Source organism: Cyprinodon tularosa, unplaced genomic scaffold (assembly GCF_016077235.1).
Source record: "Cyprinodon tularosa strain WSP-4 unplaced genomic scaffold, ASM1607723v1 ctg1772, whole genome shotgun sequence".
Lineage (NCBI taxonomy): Eukaryota > Metazoa > Chordata > Actinopteri > Cyprinodontiformes > Cyprinodontidae > Cyprinodon > Cyprinodon tularosa.
The window spans coordinates 40213-60726 of NW_024038591.1; the positions used below are offsets into that span (position 1 = coordinate 40213).

General features: G+C 41.7%; 2 protein-coding genes across 2 annotated transcripts; both read left to right on the forward strand.

The window, feature by feature from the left end:
- The first annotated feature begins 619 nt into the window (after nucleotides 1-619).
- Nucleotides 620-4960, forward strand: ifitm5 (interferon induced transmembrane protein 5). The gene is made up of 2 exons (XM_038281963.1): nucleotides 620-919; nucleotides 3589-4960. The coding sequence occupies exons 1-2, from the start codon at nucleotides 713-715 to the stop codon at nucleotides 3808-3810; spliced, it is 429 nt and encodes a 142-aa protein (XP_038137891.1). The 5' UTR covers nucleotides 620-712; the 3' UTR covers nucleotides 3811-4960.
- A 3824-nt stretch (nucleotides 4961-8784) lies between these two features.
- Nucleotides 8785-15877, forward strand: LOC119781481 ((2R)-3-sulfolactate dehydrogenase (NADP(+))-like). The gene is made up of 5 exons (XM_038281965.1): nucleotides 8785-8848; nucleotides 11047-11195; nucleotides 12515-12703; nucleotides 15582-15643; nucleotides 15728-15877. The coding sequence occupies exons 1-5, from the start codon at nucleotides 8841-8843 to the stop codon at nucleotides 15803-15805; spliced, it is 486 nt and encodes a 161-aa protein (XP_038137893.1). The 5' UTR covers nucleotides 8785-8840; the 3' UTR covers nucleotides 15806-15877.
- The last annotated feature ends 4637 nt before the right edge of the window (nucleotides 15878-20514 follow it).

The window sequence follows — 20514 nt, forward strand, 5'->3', positions numbered from 1 at the left end:
ATTATACCGTATTTCTCTGTAATAAAAGGAAAACTTAATGTTTTGGTGAGTTAAGGTTCAGTAAACATTGAAGCATTTCCTCAAGACAGCAGCCAGGAAGTAAAGGTCTGGACCAGGACTGTAAGCAAACCTCCAGATGAGTTTCAAAGCACCATACGGATGAACTACCCCGTATTTTGGAGTCACAAAGTTCTTTTGGAAGATTTGAGGACCTAAATGTTGAACAAAGTGGCCAATAAAACGACCCCTTTACATCAGTTCTTCTGGAGAAACGAGACGAAATTCCAACACATCGTATTGAAAAGCTTGTGGATTCCCAGAACACTGACCCAATTCATACAGATTGGAGACGGTGAAAATATCGATAATTTTGGGGTTTCCAGCTGCTGGGTCTCATCTTTTTTTACACCCACTCTATTTCTAGACACAGCTGCTCGGAAAAAGACGAAGAAGCTGAAGTTCGGGACTGCCTGATGCTCGTTCTCAGAGAAAATGTTCTCTTCTTTCTTCTCTCTATTTCAGTCTCCTTTAGGCCTGGCCACATAATGACAGACCTGCTGTGTATTAAAGGACCCTGCCCAGGCCTCCTCTCCAGCCACCTCCCTTTCCAAGGGCCTTTAAAAGCCTCCCAAGCAGGGGGGGGGGGGGCACTTTCACAACAGAGACTCGCCATCCAGAGGGAGCAGACCTTAAGATCAACCGTACATTTATCATGGATAACCATTCCTACAACTTCCCATCTGACTGCACCCCCCTCACTAACTGCAAGTCGGCCCGTAAGCCGGCCGGATCCACCGTGGTCAACATGGGCAGCGTGGGGAAGAATCCCCCCCGGGATTATCTGCTCTGGTCCCTCTGCAACACCTTCTATGTCAACTTCTGCTGTTTGGGCTTCATGGCTCTCATCTACTCCATCAAGGTGAGCCTGTGGTTTTATCCTACTTCTGTCTGCCTTGGAAGTCTGACTCTATAACAACTTAGAAGAGATTAAAACAGGATCTGGTGTGAAAAAAATACCAATTTAATCCTCACTAGTTGTGGAAAGTGTTTTATTCAGTCCAGTCATGTTTAGCTTTGCAAACGTTTTCTAAATCCTTTGACTTGTGATCCGAGCTAAAATTTATTCGCAAAGGAGATTAAAGCTTAAAATGTTATAAAATGGACCAAATTTGGACATTTGCAACATTTCAAATTAGGGTTAAAGTTCTAGTTTTATTCTCAGATGTCTTTGAGTTTCATGTAGAGAAATTGAGGTAATTTATTCCAAATGCGAGGCTGAAAAATAAATCCTGTACAAAGTTATAAAAATAATCCAGACCAGCAGGATGTGGCCATCTTTTCTTTGCCGACCACAGGCGCCATTTTGTTTTTGTGAATGAGAAGGCTCTTACCAGTTAAAAATAAAACCTTTATGGATTCTCACACAATGTAATGGAATGCCGTCATGGAGCGGCGGTGCTTTGGGACGCTCCAAATCCAAATGCTCCAAATCCACTAGGATTGGTGACTCAGTCCGGCTGATGTTTTACCAACAACAATAAAGCACCTTCAGAGCAGTTCCTGAATAAAACAATGTTTCTGTAAAGAAGCGTGCCGTGTGCAAAACGAGCCATTGGCTGTTTGGTTCATGTCTGCATAGCTTTGAACCTCAGGCTGCCTTTGGCTCAGCGCATCAATTAAAGGCTGTGACTCAAAGCGGGGAGTTAAAACGGTATAATTGGCATCTTCTTAATGGGTGAGTACTGATGAGAAATTAGAGAGCGCTTGCAGAGGGATGGAGTAACGCTATACTTGACTGCGTTCTCTTCTTAAAGCCTGAAGACAGATTTACAAAGCTTAATGTGATTCCTCTCTTTTACATTTGTTCTTATTGGGACCACATCCACAGCAATGGCCCAACTCTAAGTAGTGCATGTTAGAGAAAGGAAACCTTTAAGGGTTTTAAAACCATCTGAAAAATAAAAATCTTTAAACTCCTCTGCATTTTTATTGAACATCTTTAAACTTAGACTCAGCTTTATTAATCCCTGGGGATTATTCCTTCGCTGAAATTCTGGTTCCAGTAGCTTCTATAGAGCACAAAGAGTTAAAGCAGGATGCCATTGAAGATAGAAATACAACAGACAGAGAGTGTATATAGTACAAAGAGCATAAGACAAGAAAAATGTTGAAATGTCCTGTAATATTTTTCCTTTAGATATAAAAGTAGAGAGCTAAGGGAAGATTTCACTGTAGCTGACCTGGATTATTGACTGACCTTAGAGATAGCGAAAATTATAAAGACTACAAATCTTATTCCTCCAAGTTATAAATTTAATCACATTCCTTAAAATAAAATAGAATAGATAACAATAGAAAATCCCTTTATTGTCCACAATGAGGAAATTCTGGTCAAAATCCAACAACCAGATATTTTTAAAAATCCACTTAATTAACCAGATGGGGTGAGGAGCTCAGTTACCCGGGAGGAGCTGGGAGTAGAGTCGCTGCTCCTCCACGTGGAAAGGAGCCAGCTGAGGAGGCCTCCTGGTCGCCTCCATCAGGAGGTGTTCCAGGCACGTCCCACTGGGAGGAGGCCTGGTGGAAGGACCAGGACACGCTGGAGGGACGATGTCTCTGGTCTGGTGTCGCCTCAGGGAGGGAAGTCTGGGCTTCTCTGCTTCGACCGCCGCCTCCATGATGCGGCCGCGGAGAAAGAGGCAGGAAACGGATGGATCCACTTCATCAGTCACTCCTGGTTTAATCCCAGTGAGAATAAAGCCGACCTTCATCTAATACTGGAAACACATTCCTGCTCCATGTTGGAGCAAACATTTGGAAGGAGGAGCTCTGCTGTGTGAAACTTTTCATGAATAGTGTAAAGTAGTGAGTTAGTGGTGAGCATTAACACATTAATGCCTTCTTTAGATATGTAGGTGGAGGTTTTTATACCGCTAGGATGCAGGGGGGGAGGGGATGGGTGAAGATAAAAGCTTTATAACTTATTGATTGATTGATTTTATTGATCTCACAGCAGAAAAATGACTCGTTCCATCAACTCAAATAGAAGAAGAAGCCAAAGGAAGGAAAAGGTGCATGATGGGATATATACATTATATACAGTGCATTCACCTTTATAGCAGGTTTATTATGCTGTGTTATTGCACAGGGTGATTATTTATATAGATGGATATTTATAGTTATTGCACTGCGTATCAAATATAGAGGAACAGGTTATTAAATATTAATTGCACATTATCCGTTGCACATGTTATTGCGGTTGCAGTGAGGCATTGTAGAGTCTGGTTGCAGCAGAACGAATGAGCCAAGAGGAAACCTGAGAGAGGTTTGAAACGAGGGGCGGAGGTTTACCTTCCTGCTGGACACCCACATAAATAAGCCTTGGAGCTGACCTGGAATGCTTTAGGCCCACTGAGGAGCCACTGATCCAAGGAAGACATCAGAAAAAATATCTTCACAGTTATGAATTAGTTTCTGTTACAGATAATCTCAAGGTTTACATTCATGTTTATTGTTGTAATGCAGCAAAAAGCTGAAAACTAAAAACGTGTTTTTAAGCTAATAGTGAACATGTTGTGTTTTCTGCAGGCTCGGGACCAGAAGACGCTGGGAAACCTGCAGCTGGCCCAGGAGTGCTCAGATAAAGCCAAATGGTACAACATCCTGGCAGCCGGTTGGAACCTGCTGATTCCTCTGCTGGCCGTCGTCCTCATCGTCCTCCTGCTGGTCCACCTCGGCTCTTCTCAGGGTTCCTATGATTTCCTGGGAGAAGACGGCTTCCAAAACTTCCTGAAGCTGTTCAGCTGGTAGAGGAGGGCCAGACCCCCCGCTGGATGCAGATGATGATGATGACAGACACAATAAAAAAAGATTTGTTCTGTGCAGAGATGTTAAAACTTCTGCTCAGATTCTGAATTATTGTGACGCTGATTATTTATTTTAGGATCTCTCTGCCAAAGCAAAGACGACAACAAGCCTTCAACACTAATTCAGCAAAAACATCCGAGTTGTTCCTAAAATGATTCGCAAAAAAAGGCGAAACCTTAAAACCTGTTGATGCTTTACGCTGTGAACCAAAGGCAGAAATGAAGGAATAAATAGAAACATTAAAGGGATAGATTAAATTTATTGGAAGCAAGAATGTTTGAATTATAAAATCCTGTAATAAAGGAAGTGACGTCACAGTGAGTTTGATGAAAAATAAAATGATCTTCATCTAAGCTAACAGCTAGTAGCTGATGACCATTTATGGCTGTTCCAGCGAAACAGATGGATGAAAATATGGATTCCTGAGAGACGAAGCTTTCCAGGTAAATTTCACTGAGCTCAGGACGCTTCTTATCGCTTCAGCTCGGCTGCTTACGTCTTACCTTTGCAGGCATAAGAAGCTCTTATTGGTTCACTATAGATGTACACTTTGTAGATCTCATAGCAGATGAGGCAGACTCGGCTAAGAAAGCAGCCACAAACCTTTAAGGTGTAGATGTGCATTAAAACAGCATTTTAGAGTTGATCAATATTCTAGAGTCACTTTCTATGTTGGTCAGAGGAGTGAGTTAGAATCCTGCTCGTTCACTTTGCCTCAACATCTCTGCAAAATCACATCTATCTGCTGCACATGGGGGGGGGAATTATGACCAAACAAAACCTAAACTAATTCCTTAGTCTAACTTTAAATCCTGACATGAACACACGTGTGAAGTCCGCTTGATTTTGGTATTTATTGTATTTATGTTACCTAGAATTTGAAAAACAGGAATAAAAAAATAGCCAAAGTTTAAAGGCCAAAATGATGAGAAGCCAATTAATAATATTAGATGTATTTCAGCATTTCTAACATAACTTTATAAATCTCTCCTTTTTACTGTATTTTATCACGTTTTTGTGTTTAAAGTATTTTTCTTTTGTAACACCTTTTTCGTCGTCCTTTGAAATAAATGAATCCAACTCTGTAGTAAAATGGTGAATCAGTAAAAGAAGAGAAAGAGATTTTATTTTTCTAACAGCAGCTGCTTCCCTCCGATGCCTCCTGTGGTTCTGGCTGCTGCTTCTATAACGGGATGATTTGGGGTTTTCAGTGGCCTGACTGTGGGGTGGGTCTGCTTCCAGCTGTGTGTTTGGTCCACTAACATCTATATACACAACTTCTAATTCTGGAACCCGTGTTAAACATGCTGTTCAGATGTAAGGCGGCGCCGCCACTACAGAGGAGCCAACATGGCGGCCGACGGTGGAGCAGGACGCTGCTCCAACTGCTCTCAGTTTAATGATTGATTATTTCTAAGACTTTTCTTCTTCTACTTGTTGCTTGTTGTCGGATCAGATCCCATCTGACCCAGAGTTTACTTTTATTTCCGTAAAACAGGAAACTAAATAAAACCCAAAATTACACGTTTACAATTATAGATTCGAATAATAATGTTTTACTTTTATGAGGTCATTTAATAAAGATGCAACATTATGAAAAATAATCAGTTTTTGTTAGATGACTTAATTAATTCAGTGCTTTGAGGTATAATGATAAAGATCTAAGTTAATGTAACTTCCCGCTAAGCTGATTAGCAATGCAGACGTCAATGCTAATCTATAGGAGGCCCTGAAACCTCCTCCTCTCATCATGTCCACCTTCTGTGCTCCTGGTGACTTCCTTTACATTACAAGCTTCTGCTTTATTTATATCTACGTAAATCATAGCCCAGGACTTCTAGCTTTCTATTTTTCTTGTGCGGTCAGAGAGAGAAATGCTCCCAGATGTTTGAGGATAATCATAACCCTACAGAGGGAGGGGCTGCAAACTTCCTCCTGCTCTTTTCAGGAGCCGTTTCTGCAGCTCTGTGAAGGCAACAGAAAAAAAAAACACCTTCTAAGGCCCAAACACTTCTTCAGCAAACAGGAGCTCCTAAAATATATAGTTTGAAATTAAGAAGCTAATTTTTAGTTGGAGATTGATGACACTGGTACATTAAAAGCAGTTAACATCTTGTAAAGCAGCATAAAGGTGAGTAAATCTCCAACCTGATGCACAGCAATGATATTTTGTTTTAGAGCTTAAATCTGTGGATAAGGAAGGACATGAGATCCCATAAAAAGATATTCAAATATTTACTAAATGTGAGGAGGAAGCTGCCTTTCCTGAAATGCTGCACATTAATGTAAAATGCATTTAGATTGTCGGACTATTTATATAACATCCAAGGTTTATTTGCATGACACCTTTCAATACCAAAATGATTTAAAAACACTTTGCAGAAGCAGAAAAAGACCCTGAACGGATGCTGCTGATGTTTCAGTTAAAAGTTTAAGGAAAATATTCTAGAAAGCAGCTCAGCTCATCAGAACTAAAGCTGAGTTTGGTTCTGGGTATGCAGAGGAAATTTGAGCAAGAAGACCTGAGAGTTCACTGGCAGTAAGGGTGCAACGTATTTGTGGGTTAGTTATCGAGGGTTTTATAAGGTCTATTCCCACAGACACAGGAAGCCAGTTTAAGAACTTTAGTTTTAGTGAGGACACTGGCAGCAGCGTCCTGATCGACTGCAGCCATCTCATCAGCTTTTAAAGAAATTAAAGGTTGCATTTTTAAAAGGTTTTAATATCTGGAAAGGGAACAACAATAACTTTAATTTCTTCCTGCAGTGCATAGCTTGAAAAAAGCCGCTTATTGAGTGCCAACTGTCAGAGGCAACCAAAGAGGACTCAAATGCAGGACTGAACTCAGGGAAATGAAGACAAAAAGGAATTAAATGTGCTAATGCACAATGGGTGGAGCAACTGGTACAAATCTCAAAAAACAAGGAGAGCAACTAGCTTAACTACTAGGCAAGGTAGAATAAAGGCTGGGACGTTAGAGACAAAGACAAACAGAGGAAGAGGTTTAAACAGGTGAGGATCAGGAAGGCTGATTAAAGCTGAAGTCTGTAAGTTTTTAAAAATCACTTTTTTGTCATATTGGCTAAAACTGTCCCTATGCCCAGACAGCAGTACATGTGATATGTAACCTGTGAAAAAAACTGCTTCAATTGGTCCCGCCTACTGCCTGTATTTCAATCTGGAAAGAATAATTCGGGACGAGTCAAAACAACCAATCACAGCCAGAGGAGCGTCTGATGGAGTGTCAATCACAGCTCACACACGCTGAATCCCGCCCCCCCCCCCTTCTGGTCGCATGCGGTAGCCGCGCAGATGCTGTGAGAGGGGTGGAGCTTGGAGGTGGGGCATGAGTGAAGCAGAGAGGGTGGGGGAGTGACGTGAAACCTGTTTTTCTTCAAATTTTCAGTCGAAGTGTGCTCTCTCCTCAATGTTACAGACTGCACCTTTAAAGGGGAATCACAGGAAGTGAAACAGCCTGAAATGGGAACAGAAATTAGTGAACCAAAATAAAACAGGAAGTTAAAAAACAACTGAGTCAGACACAAAAAGAAAAGGAAGAAACTAATCAGCAGAGCTGCATGTCACACCAATAGGTTCCAGAATATCTTTCCACAGTTTGTTCCTCAAAAATCTACAAAGTTCAATGTTTTCGTTCCACAGTTAAACCAGGACAAAGTCTTAACTGGTTTCATCAATCGAAACATAAATGGAACAAAATAAAAGCAAACTGAATAAAGTTGAGACAGTTAAGAATGAATCATATCCTGAGACAGAATTTATTGTCATTTATACACAGAGTGTAAACAAAACAAAGAGAGCAGCTTTAAGGATATTTCCATTTCTAAAGTTCAGCAGTGATCAAATGTTTACAGTTTCCAACATTCAGTGTTTTTTTCATATCTAAACTTTTTTTAATCTGAACCAAATAATGAAATAATCTGTTTAATCCAGCAAGATTTTATAGTTGGGCTGAAATTTAAAATCTAGTCTCTGACCAAATTTCCCTACAAAATCCAATTTATCTTTTTTTTTTTTTTTACCTTAAGTTTGGTAAAGAAATTAATAAATAAAAATGGCATATATTATTTATAAAAACTAGCTTTGCCTCTTTATTTAAACAGGTTTGGAAAATAATCATGTTTCACAAAAACAATGAAAATACATCCAACCAACTGTTGGCAGGTTTCACACATAGAGCTAGTTTATCAGATAGAAAGTCACATCTATCAACAAAAACTGATCAACTGATGATGGAAACATCTTGATTTTTACAAATAATTAATCCTAATAAACAAAATAATTTGATGAATCAGTTGCATCAATCAACCAATCAGTCAATCGCTCAGCTCTATATTTGATGCATCAAACCTTCATTTAAACATAGATCTAAATAAAAAGATCACTTTTTTTCCATAGATATATCCCTTCCTGTTTTAGATTAGCTGGATAATCCAAATAATTAATTCCTAAATAATTATTTTTGTTTATTTTTTTCTATAAAATAAGGTTTTATATCCATGAATCTAAAATTACAGGATGAGGAAAAAATAAATCAAGTTTATGAATATTTGAAATTATTTTCCCAGGTTTTTTTAGAGCTTAAATGTGTTTTTCTATATTCTGACCCTTTGTTTTTCATCCAAGCCCTTTCGGTGGGCCCCCCCGCAGCTGGGGGCCCCAGCAGAGCATGTGATCTAGTTCCCTCCCACGTTTAACAGCGCAGCGCCAAAAAGCGCTTTGCGCCTTTCAGAAATGGCGCTGCTTGGAAACCGCTGCAAAAAACGCCCATCCCTATAGAACCCAGATCTATGGATATAGATATACCTGCCCCATCCCTATAGAACCCAGATCTGTAGATATAGATATACCTGCCCCAACAGGAGGCGGTTCCTCTTGTGGCTGCAGCATTGGATCATCAGCAGCAGCGGAGGACAAACAAGCAGCGAAGCTTTGGGAGCGCAGAGCGGGACAGTATGCATCGGTAGGAGGCCCCTAAATATGCAGCAGCTCCAATATCTGCACTTTCTTTAGTTGCATGAATAACTTTCATTCCTCTTTAGTTTAAAGTTGGACTTCTTTGAAACTCTGGAAGCAGCCAAACAGCTGCAGAGAAGCATGTGATCAGTTTCCATTCCCACCATAACCTGCATCTGCAGCTTGTTCTGTTTCCACATTGGATCAAACTTAGAATAAAGAAAAAACAAACTAAATGAATGAAAGCGAAGCAGAGAGCGCATGATGCCCCCCCCCCTCCCCTTCTGTAAACAAGCTGCCTATAGAGGCTGAAAAAAAACCTCCTTTATACTGTTGCAGGAGCTGACTTTAGGAAAACAGGAGACTGGGGGGGGTGGGGGGGGGGGGGGTTATTTTTCTCATCTTTTATTTGATGCAAATATGATGAAAGAAAGCAGAGATTTAAAGCTCTGAGCAAAGAGCGTCGCTTTAGATCCTGGAGCTTCTCAGGTTTCTACTTAGATTTTCATGCTGTTCATCCTTTTCTTTAAATCATGACTCAGCATAAATTCTGCTGACGTTTTACTGTAAGAAAACTCAAGGAAATATTAATGTATACTTATATTTAAAAAAAATGTAAATCCCTTTATTGTCACATAATGGGGAAATTCCCTCTCTGCATTTAACCCCTCCCCTCGGGGAGCAGTGGGCTGCCATGGTGCGGCTCTCAGGGAGCAGTGGGGGGTTAAGGGTCTTGCTCAGGGACCCTGAGTGGTTGGAAACTGCAGGGATTGAACCGGAAACTAGCAACCTTCTCAGTGCAGCAGAGCTCTGCTCTGACCACTAGGCCAACACACACACACACACACACACACACACACACACACAATTATAAGAGTGTGTGTGTGTGTGTGTTACATAGATCTGTCAGAACCAAACATCAATATATTCTGCAGCGGTGGAAAATAACAGAAGAACATAAAGGAAGGCAGATTTTGAAACTTTTAAAATGTTTCTTCTAACAAATATATTTCTATGATCTGATGTCGCTGCTGTGAGTGTTCCGTTCAGAGCAGGAGGGCCCGGCCAGTCGGCCCCCATGGCCCCTGACTGTCACCTGACTGCCTGCTGACCACATTTAAAAGTCTTCCTTAAATAAATCGAGTCAAACCTTAAAAACGTCACTAATCTTTCTAAAGCTTCTGTTCTGCTGAGTGAAGAGAAACTATGATGTCACCTTTAAACATATTAAATAATGAGATTTCAGCAGAGGAATGCCCCTCCCCCCAACACATAGCCAGAGCTGCGATACACTGATATAGATGCTTAGATATTGATGCATAGAATGACCCAGTCTAAAGCCTAAACTCAATCAAACCATCTGTTGCTAGAAACTCTAGATCTAATCTAATCTGAACCGTTTCACATCAACCCAGAAGGTCTCTGTGTCGCAGCAGAAGGGAATCAGCAAATGATTCACTGAAGATCTTCTCCATAAAAACAAACACAGTAAAGCTTTAATGGCAACAAATGAAAACATCTAGAATTAAGTCTAGTTTAGAAATCTATTCTAGCAGAGCTGAAACACGCCGGCTTCTCTCTGAAACATGGAGCTCTGCACTCCTTCACCTCCTCATTGCTCCAGTTTGTATTGAGGCTTTGTTCTGCGTCGGCCCCCGGCCCCCAGCTTCAGCCGTGGCCCCCGGGAGGCATCAATATGACTCTCTGTGCAGCAGCGAGTCATATGGATCTAAATATTCTACTGGAAAGAACCGTGAAGATAAAAGTACGGAACTCCAAACACGCAGAAGAAGGACCAGTTTTTTCTTTCTTTTTTTAAGTTTCTCAGGTTTGGAGTTTCGATAAATCAGCATCATTTCCTGCTTCAGCTTTCAAAACATTTCTGTTTTCTACAAAAATAAAACAATAAAACAAGAAGGACCTGAAATATTTATGATGCTGCTTTCAGCTCATAATGTCAGCAGCTTTATGTTTATATGCCTTTTTTTTCTATCTTTTTTAACATTTTATTTTTCTTTAACATGAACATTTGTTATGAAATGATAATAAATGATAATTATAAATCATTACATTTTTTTTTCTTAGGTTTTACTCAGATTTAAATCACAAAAAGTAAATCATTAAATAAAAAAAAGACCAAAGAAGCAGTAATTATATCCTGTGTTCAGATGTTTGTGATTTTCTGGTTTACTTCCTGCTCTGCAGGTGTGTCATCAGCCAGCAGGAGGTGCAAAGCTTCATTGAGAGGTGTTTAACGGCGGTGGGGGCCAAACCCCACCATGCCAGAAGCCTGGCTGAGGTGCTGGTAACAGCGGACTGCAGGGGCCACTACAGCCACGGACTCAACAGGATGGGTCAGTCAAAGCTTGGAAATATCCGGAATGTTGGAGTTTTTGTGTTGGACAGTTGGACATCTTGGGGGGAATCTGGGCTGAAATGTGCGTCTTGTTTCCTTTTTTTTTTTTTTTTTTCACAGCTTTATATAAACATCAACAAAAACAAACAAACAAATAAACACACAAACAAAAACAACCCACCCCAAATCAACAAGGAGCACTGCGGTGTTCACATAAAAGAGAGAGAAAACAAAAAAGAACATACATACATACAGCCCACATACACAAAATACAAACAGACATGGTTCAAAGTAGTCCACACTGTTGGACAGCCAAATGTGTGATATATTGAATAAGAAAAATAGAAGAGAGAAAAAATCTAAAAAAAAAAATAAAAATAAAAAAAAAATAAATTTACAGTTTCTGTAAAAAAGATTGTACCGGGCCCCATATCCTCCGGAATTTGTCCGACTTTTGATGAAGGTCACAAGTTAGTTTTTCAACTGCGACAATAGCAGACATTTGTGATAACCACATATCGACTGTAGGGGCTAGTAATGCTGACCACCTCAGTAGTATACATTTCTTAGCCAGAAATAAGAGAATTACAAGCAAATGTTTGGTATCTGCATTAAAGAGAATCCCTGAAGTGTGATTAAAAAGACAGAAGGAGGAAGTTAGTGAGAACTGTTTACCAATAATCTCTTGTATCACCAGATGAACTGCCTTCCAGAAGATTTGAATATAGTCGCAAGACCAAAATAAATGAATAAATGTGCCCTTATGTATTCTGCATTTATGACAGAGATCTGAAGCATCAGGAAACATTTCCGAAGGCGAACAGGTGTGTAATATGTTCGATAGAAGAATTTAAAGTTCTGCTCGTGTATAGAAAGCGAAGTGCAATTACGGAAAACCCCATCACAGATTTCCTCCCAATCTGCTGGATTGAACGTCAACCCCAGATCAAACTCCCACACCAGCTTCATGGCATCATAACCTGAGGAGTCAGAGCCAGATAACAAACTATATATCTTAGAAGTCCCTTAGAAGATTTGGTCAAAACAATTGTATTCTCTAACTCAGACAATTTTGTACGTAGTTTTCCTGTCCTCCTGAGAGAATTCACAAAATGACGAATCTGTAAGTATTTATAAAAATCTCTATTAGAAATATTGAAATTAGCTTTAATTTGTTCAAAGGGTTTAACAGAGTCAGAATTCAATATGTCCAAAATATTTGACAGTCCCTTCGATGACCATTCAGACAAACCAATGCTTCTAATTTCTGCTGGTAAATTTCTGCGTTTTGGTTCCATCTGTCGTCTCTCCATGCAGATATGTACCTGAAGGACATCCAGACAGGAATCTGTGCAGTAGAAGGGGAGCCGCTGGTGGAGAAGGAAAGTGCTGCCACAGCGCTGGTGGATGGGAATAACCTCCTGGGACCCGTGGTGGGAAACTTCTGCATGAAACTGGCCATTAAAAAGGCCAAAGAGGTTGGAATAGGCTGGGTGGTGGCACACGGTGAGTCCCATCACTTCTCTGCTTCTGTCTGGAGGCCATGAACGCAGCGAGTGGAGCTACATGGCTCTCAGTGATGAGGAGTAAAAATCTCTGATTTCAGATTAAATCTGATGATTTTTGTTTGATGAAAACATTGAAAACATGAAAAAAAACAGAACTTTCTTTTATTTGAATCATCCTTTCTGGGAATTGATCTGAATTCAAAATGAGATTAATACAAAGTCCTCCTATTATCTGAAACCAGCCACTCCATCTGTTGCATCTTCTGTCACTCCAGCTACATCATGTCCTAATTAATTCATTCTATAAATGGAATTAAGGATAGAATCTCCTGCTGTACCGTCTGTCCTGCCTCTGCAAATATCTCAGCCTGTAATATGGTGGCCTACAGGTGCAAACGCACTGCAAAGGTATGAAAAACACAAACCAACAGAACAAAAAACGCAACAATCACAAAATAAAACTAAAAGTCTTCCATCAACAAAACAAATGAAAACAAAGAATTAGAAGGAAAAACCAAATAGGTCCTTTTGGGTTTGAATATTGTCATGAACCGAGGACAGATGGACCCAGTATTCAGGAGAGACAGTCAGTAGGAAAGTTCAAAAGGTTTATTAAAATAAAAACAAAACAAAAGCGGAGCTGTGGCTCGCGGACACTGCAGGCAGGGGGGGCGGGGCACCGCACAATCTCAGACACTCTAGGGAGGAAACACAGGTAAGTGACCACGATCAACCAATAGAAGATTAACTGTGTTGGTCACTTACCTGGTTTAACAGTCCAGACCACAAGTGTCCCAGTGCTGCAGTCCCAGAGGTGATGGTGGAAGCTGATCCTGGTGAGGGATCCAGAACAGACAGGAACAGACAGAAACAGGCAGGATCCAGATCAGGCAGGAACAGAGACAGGAGGCAGGGTCCAGACTTCCAGGCATCCACAGGCTTCCAGGAGGGTTCAGAGTCTTACTGGGACCAGAAGCATGACCAGGTGGTCACGCACAGGAGCAGACAGGATCAGGTGCAGACAGGCAGGCTCAGTGGAAGAGGGTAGCCGAGACAGGACGTGGAACCGGAACTTGAAGCAGGACTTTAAACTGGTCTCCACCCAGGAGCCAGGCTTACTGGATAAAAACTGAACCCCCCCCCCATAATGAGCCAAAAACCCAGAGGACTCCGCAGGGGAGGAACAGTGGACGATCAGGAGACGAGACAAACACTAAAACCCTCTTTCCACTGGCTGCTAGGATCCAGGACATGAACCATGAAATCAAACTGAACAGAAAGACTGACAGAAAGACAAGTAATGATCTGGCCCTGAATGCTCAGGCTGAACTGAATATAAACCAGAGGAAACAGGTGAGAGGAATGAATGATAATTGAGGCAGGGAAAGAAGAGGGCAGGTGAGAGGAATTACTAATTTGGGGAGAGCAAACAGGCCAGATCATGACAAATATTTCACTGAAGAACGACTAGTTTCACTCAGCGGCAACCAATGAAAAATCAGCAGGGGGGGGGGATAAAGAAAATGATCAACCAGTAAAGGTCCAGAGACATTTTTTATTTTAATCTGTTATTTTAAACAGAATTTAACACTGAAATGAGGTTTTTATGAATTCATGATATACATCAAATTTTTAAATAACAAATATATATAGAATATCTATAAGAATATTTTTACACTTAAAAATCTAAAGTGCTTTTTGAAGTAGAGAACAACAATCGTTCAGTTTGGTTTATAGATAATTTCCTGATTCCCATATTTTCTCAAACCCCTGAACTGATGGTTGTTATTTTCTTTCTTTTTTCTGTCTTAATGTTGGCAGTGGGCTTTAGGCTGCCCTGCAAGGCTTTAAACCTGGGTTTCACCAGAGACTAAGCCATTCTCAAGCACATATCAAGGAGCTCATTTTGAGCCTGGATCCAGATTTATTGTTGATTCTGTTCATGGTGGAGAATCCTGCTTCACAGCAGCAGGTTGAGCCAAACATCCTCTAAACGTGCAGGGTCATCTTTGAGCACGCCATTTCCCTTTTCTTTCACCAGTTCACCGCAGTTCTTCCAGCAGTCCACACTTTCTCTGCTCTCTTTTTCTCATGGTCTTCTCCTTCTTTCCCATCGCCCGGCTTGCCACAGGTTTGCCTGCTGTGTCTAAAAGTAGCAGCAGCAGCAACCCAGACTGACAGCTCATTGGCTCATTTGGATCACGTGCAGCCTGGAGCCGGACGCTCCCCAGGGCTTTACCGTATTAACAGGAGAAGAGGAGCAAGTGAAATTAGACACCGCTGTCTGACAACATGCAGTAATTTATAAATGTTTAAATCAGGTTGGGTCCAGATTAGGCAGCAGGTGGATCCGGACCGCGGTCCGCTAATCTGTGATTTCTGGTCTAACATATATGTATAAAAAGGATGATGATGAAACAGGAAAAAAATAAGTCACTTACAAATCTGGCTTTAAGAGAGAGAGACAGAAATGATGAATAAACAAATCAAACGTGTGGAAATGCTTGTTTTTGTCAGATGACAAAAGATTTAAATTTATGAGAAAAACATCTTATATAAAAAATGTAATGTGTTGAAAAACATGGTTCACTTCCCCTCAAAGGCACCAACCCCTAATTGAAGCATGGTGGTGGCAGCATCATGGTATTCTTTAAAAGGGGCAGGAAAGCCAGTCGGAGTTGATGGGAAGATGAAGCTAAAGCGAGGAAGGAGGCTGGAGCAGGAAGACCGCCCTGAACGGTCTGCAGAGCAGAAACAGACGTTAAACATCCAACCTTAGGACTCCTGATGACTGACTCCACCTGCTTTAGAGTAACAGCAGGAGCAGCTACTGAAACTTAGCATCAAATATCTTCATGATCTCTTTCCTCTCCTAGGCTCTAACCATTTTGGAATAGCTGGATACTATTCAATGCAAGCGCTGAAAGAAAACATGATTGTAAGTGAGATCTTTCTTCTCCATGAAGCTTTCTGTTTAATGACTGACGTGAAGGAAATCCTCTTTTTTATCTCCTCACTGCAGGGAATGTCCTTCACTAACACCTCTCCGCTGGTGGTTCCCACACGCGGCAAAGAAGTAAGTTTATCATTTCATAAATAAAGCCGCTGATCAGGCCAGGACTAATGCTGCCTTCAGACCGCAGCAAAGAAGCTTCTGCTGCTTCATCTCTGATCCTCATTAAGGTCAGACGTCCAGTAAAGTGAGTCCAGATGCTTCTGCTGCTCCTGTGTTCGATGCCAGAGAGCAGCTTTGCTATATTAGCTGTGATCAGCGGGTAGAAAGTAGTTAGAATCTATGTTGAAGTGAGAAAGTCCTCCTGAAAACATGGTCTGTGCAGTCAGTTCATCCAGATTACCATCCTGCCTTCAAAGATTATTTCTCTGTGGGAGCCGCTCAGACCCCCACATACCGGCGGTGTGGGGGGGTCTGAGTGTATGATCACTCCTCTGAGACAGTTTATTAACGCCTAAATTACCTTAAAATGTAGAAACCTGCTGGCAAACTAAGTTCCCAGTGACAGCGCAGCGCCGGTATGTGGGGGTCAGCTAAGTTAAATGTTTTCCAGCTCCAGCAGCTGCTGCTTGTGAAGCACCTCAGATGCTCAGAAGCTCATGAGGCGCAGCTCCTGCTGCTCAAAACGCTGAAGGACCTTTTGCTGCGCCTTGCTGTGTGTCAACCATTGACTTTGCATGGAAACCTGCAGCTACTGCAGCTTCTGCAGCTACTGCAGCTTCTGCAGCTTCTGCAGCTTCTGCAGTTTCTACAGTTTCTACAGTTTCTGCAGCTTCTGCAGTTTCTGCAGTTTCTACAGTTTCTACAGTTTCTGCAGTTTCTGCAGTTTCTGCAGCTTCTGCAGCTACTGCAGCTTCTGCAGCTTCTGCAGCTTCTGCAGTTTCTACAGTTTCTGCAGCTTCTGCAGTTTCTGAGGCTTCTGCAGTTTCTACAGTTTCTGCAGTTTCTGCAGCTTCTGCAGTTTCTACAGTTTCTGCAGCTTCTGCAGTTTCTGCAGCTTCTGCAGCTACTGCAGCTTCTGCAGCATCTGCAGCTTCTGCAGTTTCTACAGTTTCTACAGTTTCTGCAGCTTCTGCAGTTTCTGCAGTTTCTAAAGTTTCTACAGTTTCTGCAGTTTCTGCAGTTTCTGCAGCTTCTGCAGTTTCTGCAGTTTCTGCAGTTTCTGCAGCTACTGCAGCTTCTGCAGCTTCTGCAGTTTCTACAGTTTCTGCAGCTTCTGCAATTTCTGCAGCTTCTGCAGTTTCTACAGTTTCTGCAGTTTCTGCAGCTTCTGCAGTTTCTACAGTTTCTGCAGCTTCTGCAGTTTCTGCGGCTTCTGCAGTTTCTACAGTTTCTGCAGTTTCTGCAGTTTCTGCAGCTTCTGCAGCTACTGCAGTTTCTGCAGCTTCTGCAGCTACTGCAGCTTCTGCAGCTTCTGCAGTTTCTGCAGTTTCTGCAGTTTCTACAGTTTCTACAGTTTCTACAGTTTCTGCAGTTTCTGCAGTTTCTGCAGTTTCTGCAGTTTCTGCAGCTTCTGCAGCTACTGCAGCTTCTGCAGCTTCTGCAGCTTCTGCAGTTTCTACAGTTTCTACAGTTTCTGCAGCTTCTGTAGTTTCTGCAGTTTCTACAGTTTCTGCAGCTTCTGCAGTTTCTGCAGTTTATGCAGTTTCTGCAGCTTCTGCAGTTTCTGCAGTTTCTGCAGCTTCTGGAGCTTCTGCAGCTTCTGCAGTTTCTGCAGCTTCTGCAGCTTCTGCAGTTTCTGCAGCTTCTGAAGTTTCTGCAGTTTCTGCAGTTTCTGCAGTTTCTGCAGCTTCTGCAGTTTCTGCAGCTACTGCAGCTTCTGCAGCTACTGCAGCTTCTGCAGCTTCTGCAGCTTCTGCAGTTTCTACAGTTTCTACAGTTTCTGCAGCTTCTGCAGTTTCTGCAGTTTCTACAGTTTCTACAGTTTCTACAGTTTCTACAGTTTCTGCAGTTTCTGCAGTTTCTGCAGCTTCTGCAGCTTCTGCAGTTTCTGCAGCTTCTGCAGCTTCTGTAGCTTCTGCAGCTTCTGCAGCTTCTGCAGTTTCTGCAGTTTCTGCAGCTTCTGCAGTTTCTGCAGCTTCTGCAGTTTCTGCAGTTTCTGCAGTTTCTGCAGTTTCTGCAGCTTCTGCAGCTACTGCAGCTTCTGCAGCTTCTGCAGCTTCTGCAGTTTCTACAGTTTCTACAGTTTCTGCAGCTTCTGCAGTTTCTGCAGTTTCTACAGTTTCTACAGTTTCTGCAGCTTCTGCAGTTTCTGCTGTTTATGCAGTTTCTGCAGCTTCTGCAGTTTCTGCAGTTTCTGCAGCTTCTGAAGTTTCTGCAGCTTCTGAAGTTTCTGCAGCTTCTGTAGCTTCTGTAGCTTCTGCAGCTTCTGCAGCTTCTGCAGTTTCTGCAGCTTCTGAAGTTTCTGCAGTTTCTGCAGTTTCTGCAGCTTCTGCAGCTTCTGCAGTTTCTGCAGCTTCTGCAGTTTCTGCAGCTTCTGAAGTTTCTGCAGTTTCTGCAGTTTCTGCAGCTTCTGCAGCTTCTGCAGTTTCTGCAGCTTCTGAAGTTTCTGCAGTTTCTGCAGTTTCTGCAGCTTCTGTAGCTTCTGTAGCTTCTGCAGCTTCTGCAGCTTCTGCAGTTTCTGCAGTTTCTGCAGCTTCTGAAGTTTCTGCAGCTTCTGAAGTTTCTGCAGCTTCTGTAGCTTCTGCAGCTTCTGCAGTTTCTGCAGCTTCTGAAGTTTCTGCAGCTTCTGAAGTTTCTGCAGCTTCTGTAGCTTCTGCAGCTTCTGAAGTTTCTGCAGCTTCTGAAGTTTCTGCAGCTTCTGCAGTTTCTGCAGCTTCTGAAGTTTCTGCAGTTTCTGCAGTTTCTGCAGTTTCTGCAGCTTCTGTAGCTTCTGTAGCTTCTGCAGCTTCTGCAGTTTCTGCAGCTTCTGAAGTTTCTGCAGCTTCTGCAGCTTATGCAGCTTCTGCAGTTTCTGCAGTTTCTGAAGTTTCTGCAGTTTCTGCAGTTTCTGCAGCTTCTGTAGCTTCTGTAGCTTCTGCAGCTTCTGCAGCTTCTGCAGTTTCTGCAGCTTCTGAAGTTTCTGCAGCTTCTGAAGTTTCTGCAGCTTCTGTAGCTTCTGCAGCTTCTGAGGTTTCTGCAGCTTCTGAAGTTTCTGCAGCTTCTGTAGCTTCTGCAGCTTCTGAAGTTTCTGCAGCTTCTGTAGCTTCTGTAGCTTCTGCAGCTTCTGCAGTTTCTGCAGCTTCTGAAGTTTCTGCAGTTTCTGCAGTTTCTGCAGCTTCTGCAGCTTCTGAAGTTTCTGCAGCTTCTGAAGTTTCTGCAGCTTCTGCAGTTTCTGCAGCTTCTGAAGTTTCTGCAGCTTCTGAAGTTTCTGCAGTTTCTGCAGTTTCTGCAGCTTCTGCAGCTTCTGAAGTTTCTGCAGTTTCTGCAGTTTCTGCAGTTTCTGCAGCTTCTGAAGTTTCTGCAGTTTCTGCAGTTTCTGCAGTTTCTGCAGCTTCTGAAGTTTCTGCAGTTTCTGCAGTTTCTGCAGTTTCTGCAGCTTCTGCAGTTTCTGCAGCTTCTGAAGTTTCTGCAGTTTCTGCAGTTTCTGCAGTTTCTGCAGCTTCTGCAGTTTCTGCAGTTTCTGCAGCTTCTGTAGCTTCTGCAGTTTCTGCAGCTTCTGAAGTTTCTGCAGCTTCTGAAGTTTCTGGAGCTTCTGCAGTTTCTGCAGTTTCTGCAGTTTCTGCAGCTTCTGAAGTTTCTGCAGCTTCTGTAGCTTCTGCAGCTTCTGAAGTTTCTGCAGCTTCTGCAGTTTCTGCAGCTTCTGAAGTTTCTGCAGTTTCTGCAGTTTCTGCAGCTTCTGAGGTTTCTGCAGCTTCTGCAGTTTCTACAGCTTCTGCAGTTTCTGCAGTTTCTACAGTTTCTACAGTTTCTGCAGTTTCTGCAGTTTCTGCAGCTTCTGCAGCTACTGCAGCTTCCGCAGCTTCTGCAGTTTCTCATTTTTCAGCTTTCTTTCTCAGCTTCTCCGTTTCTACATTTCTGCTTTCTGCCCTTTTCTTTCTTTTTTTCCCACTTTCTTTTTGCTTCTCCGTTTTTTTTTTTTCTTTTTATTTCTTTCTACTTCCCCTTTCTTTTCTTTTCTTTCTGTTTTCGTTTTCCTTTCCTTTCTCTTTTTGTTTTCCTGCTTTTCCCCTTTTCTGTCTCCCCTTCTATTCTCTTTTTCTGTTTTGTTTTGGCCCTTTTCCTTTCCGTTTTCTCTTCTTTTTTTCTTTCTCTTTTTCCTTTTCCTTTCCTTTTTTTTCATTTCGCCTTTCTTTCCCTTTGTTTTCTTTCTTCTTTCTATTCTCCCTTTTTTTCTCCTTCTTTTCTGCTTTTTTTCTGTTTCTTTTTCTTTTTTGTTTATTTTGGTTTTTTTTTTTTGGGTTTTGGCTTCTTCTTCTCTTTCTTTTCGTTTCCTTTGGTTTGGTTCTGGCCCTTTAGTTTCTCCTTCGTTTCCCCTTTTTTGGGTTTTTTTCCCTTCTGGTTTTTCTGGCCCTTTTCTTTTTTCTGGTTTTTTCCCCTTTTCCCTCTTGCTTTTTTCTTCTCATTCTTCTTCTCTTCTTTTTCCTTCTTGCTTTCCTTTTATTTTTTTTCAATTTCCTTTCTCTTTTTTCTTTTTTTTTCCCTTTTGGGTTTTTTCTTTTCTTCTTCTTCTTCTTTCTGGTTTCCCCCCTTCTGGGTTTTCCTTTTTTCTCCTTTCCTTCTCCTCTCTTTTTTTTTTCCCTTTTTTCTTTTCTCATTTCTTTCTCGTTTTTGAATTTTCTTTTTCTTTTCTCCTTTCCTTCTTTCTCCTTTTTAAA

Excerpts from the sequence above, each read along its gene's own strand:
- ifitm5 (XM_038281963.1), top strand. The coding sequence starts at position 713 with ATGGATAACCATTCCTACAACTTCCCATCTGACTGCACCCCCCTCACT. Across the intron at positions 920-3,588 it reads CTCTCATCTACTCCATCAAG|GCTCGGGACCAGAAGACGCT; the intron begins GTGAGCCTGTGG and ends TGTTTTCTGCAG.
- LOC119781481 (XM_038281965.1), top strand. Across the intron at positions 12,704-15,581 it reads AGGCTGGGTGGTGGCACACG|GCTCTAACCATTTTGGAATA; the intron begins GTGAGTCCCATC and ends TTCCTCTCCTAG. Across the intron at positions 15,644-15,727 it reads CGCTGAAAGAAAACATGATT|GGAATGTCCTTCACTAACAC; the intron begins GTAAGTGAGATC and ends TCCTCACTGCAG.